Source organism: Dipteris shenzhenensis, chromosome 6 (assembly GCF_047967505.1).
Source record: "Dipteris shenzhenensis isolate YYH24624 ecotype China chromosome 6, Dip_SZ_1.0, whole genome shotgun sequence".
Taxonomy (NCBI): Eukaryota; Viridiplantae; Streptophyta; class Polypodiopsida; order Gleicheniales; family Dipteridaceae; genus Dipteris; species Dipteris shenzhenensis.
In genome coordinates this window covers 22,558,604-22,561,338 of record NC_141601.1, presented here as the reverse complement: position 1 = coordinate 22,561,338, position 2,735 = coordinate 22,558,604, and the positions used below count along the sequence as shown (strand labels likewise).

At 43.6% G+C, this 2,735-nt stretch overlaps 1 protein-coding gene across 2 annotated transcripts; it reads left to right on the top strand.

Moving 5' to 3' along the window:
- The first annotated feature begins 705 nt into the window (after positions 1-705).
- Positions 706-2,476, top strand: LOC147900934 (uncharacterized). 2 transcript variants are annotated; one of them, XM_087375945.1, is made up of 2 exons: positions 706-756; positions 942-2,476. In XM_087375945.1, exon 2 carries the CDS (start codon positions 990-992, stop codon positions 2,343-2,345), a length of 1,356 nt encoding a protein of 451 aa, XP_087232071.1. In that variant the 5' UTR covers positions 706-756; positions 942-989; the 3' UTR covers positions 2,346-2,476. The 2 variants fall into 2 exon arrangements, with proteins under 2 accessions (XP_087232071.1, XP_087232072.1); XM_087375946.1 differs by having other exon boundaries at positions 879-2,476.
- Positions 2,477-2,735: the final 259 nt, after the last annotated feature.

Sequence of the window (2,735 nt, the reverse complement as noted above, 5' to 3'; positions counted from 1 at the left end):
CTTCAACATTTGCTAAAATTGCACTGCATAATCTTCAACCACATTGTCCCCCTGTTGCTATAGCAAGTGCAATCCCTCTAAGGCTTGCGAAATGGTCTTCTCCTTAGAGAACCGCCGCAAAAAGGCATCATCATGTCCAAGTTTCTAAATCATTTTTTTGTTCATGTGTGACAACTGCGGACACATCTCTTTGGGCATAGCTAAATAACTTCTTAAATTCCTTCAACTCTTGCTTCATTGCCATCTTGGTATTGAAGTTTGCACTATATGTCAAACTTTTAAAAAAAGTAAATCCATAGCACAATGTAAAGAAAAAGTAAATATATATAGGACAACAAAATTATTAACACATAAACAATCTATATGCTATATGACTAAGGCAGGTGCAAGGTGCAGCAACAAGAATGCAGATTGAAATTGTCGATGCTGGGACCAGCCATGCCAATCCATGATCTGCATTCTTCTATGAGCTCAAAAAGTTGGAACTCGAAACAAGAGTGGAGTTAGAAGTTGGTGATTTGTGAGGCTCTTTTGGGCAAGTCCGTTGTCCCCCTCCGTCCTAGGCAAAAGGTAACCATCCATCCATTCGTTCTTCAACATAGTGCTAAAATAATAATTAGGGCTTCTAGTTACATAATCTTAGAAGGAACCATTGCTTGAACCGCAGAAGGCACTATAGTGTCCTAAACTCAGTGTTTCAATCCTATTACCTATCTATCTCCTCTGTCTCTAGGACGTGATCTTTGCTGATAGCAGGTTGGTTCTCCTGCTTCATGTCCAAAGCTCGTATATCTGCAATGTCTTTGTCCCTGTCTTGGCTCTTGATGTCTCGATTCTTGACGATTCCTGCGCACAATCTTTATGCACTGTGCCCACAGATCGCATAGCCAGCTTCACAACAGGAAGCAACTGAAGAGGATTCGCTCTGGTTTTGATTGCAGCGTTTGCAGTGGGTGATTTTGGGGCAAAATCCAATTACCCTCAGTGCGATGGGCTTGGGTTCGAGCAAGGAATTCTGGGCCTCCCGCACCAAGGCAATACAGGACTTGCAACAGAGTCTGTCTGGACAGGATAGTCAAACAATAGGAGACGACTTCTTCCATATTGAGGATTGGAAAGTACAGCACTTGGAATCAACAGAGGAGGATTTTTTCAATAGAAGGCAAGAGCTGTCCCGATTGCTTGATCGTTTGAGCCGCAGACCTAGCAGTGTTTTGATGGTTGTTGGACCTCGGGATTCTGGGAAAACTTGCCTTTTGAAGCGACTCCAACAGCTCTGGCATTCAAAACCACTTTTAGTGGCAACGTCTCCGATTTTTTACGTGGATATGAGAGAATTAAACTGGAAGACTCCTAAAGATGCAGCTTCTCAAATCATGGAAGCGTTGAGCACTTGGTGTAACACTGTTAAAGACATGATGAATCGTGTGACTGCAGCTGGTAAAGCCTTTTCACTGAATATCCCCAGTGTGGTGCGAGTCAATATGAATAATTTGATGGATGCATTTTGCCAACGCTTAAAGACACATGAACAGAGTGATTTGGGCGCACTAATGAGCCACTTTGCAGCTGTTGTTGCTGCAAATGAGTCAGCGTATCCGATTTTCATTTTAGATGACGCAGATCGCCTGAAACAGTGGGACAAGGCAGATATAAAAACCTTCATGGGCTGTTTTACGTCCATGGGAAAGCAAAATAGAAGGGCATATTTGGTGTTAAGCAGCTCGGACGATTTTTTCAGGTCCTGGCTTAGGGAGATGTTCACTCCCGACCAGTGGGTGGCAATTGGTGTCGGATGGTTCTCCAAAGACAATTCTCGACTGTTTTTCGAAACCCACTGCATCCCACAAGCAGGGCTCTCTTTGTCTATGGACGACTCGGAATGGGAGGAGGTTTATGGAGTATGTGGTGGATCACCACTTCTTCTTCGGGAATGTGCGGAAGGGGCAGCAGGGGCAAATCTGCCTTTGAAGGAGGCAGCAAAAGCATGGATTCAAAATCGTATGAATGAAGTACAAGATGCTATGTCCGCCACAAAGGAGGAGGATGGCTTTCATGGAGAGAAATACAAACTTATTGCTCAGGCCATTGTAAATAAGGGCTTTATTAGCCTTCATACAGTAGCAAAAGAGATATACGAGAAGGATACAGCCACCTGCAAGCAAGAGGTATTGGCAATGTCACAACAAAACTACATACACGTCAGATACATAACGCCTACCACACAGTACAGCGACATCGACTACACACAATTAAGTGATCTTGAGAAGCAATGCGAGCTCCTCATGGCGATATCTCCTGCCCAGCGTGCAGCCATGAAGAGGGCCTTCATCTTAGATCAGTAATATTAAATTTCTTGTGCTGTATATCACATTGGCATAGCAGTTTTATTAATGCTCTGGACAAGGGGTGTTTTATTTGTTTGATAGAGTAAATCAGCATTGCATTCAGCTGAATGAGGTCATTCACACAGTGTCTGGTGAAATCAAAGCAACACATATTTTGTACACATTTTTTCCTTGATTCACATCTGTTTGCCAGTCAGGCAAATCTTTTTCCGTTTGGCCAATGTCTATTGCACAACCAGAAGAGGTGGCTGCTCAAAAAGGATTGTCCCATCGAGAACAAGACCACGCTGAAGCCCACATGACCCACTAGCCAACATCTTTGCATGACACAAGACTTGGGCGGTGCCTTCCTAACAGCAAATCACTTACCAATGCTAAGGTGATTGG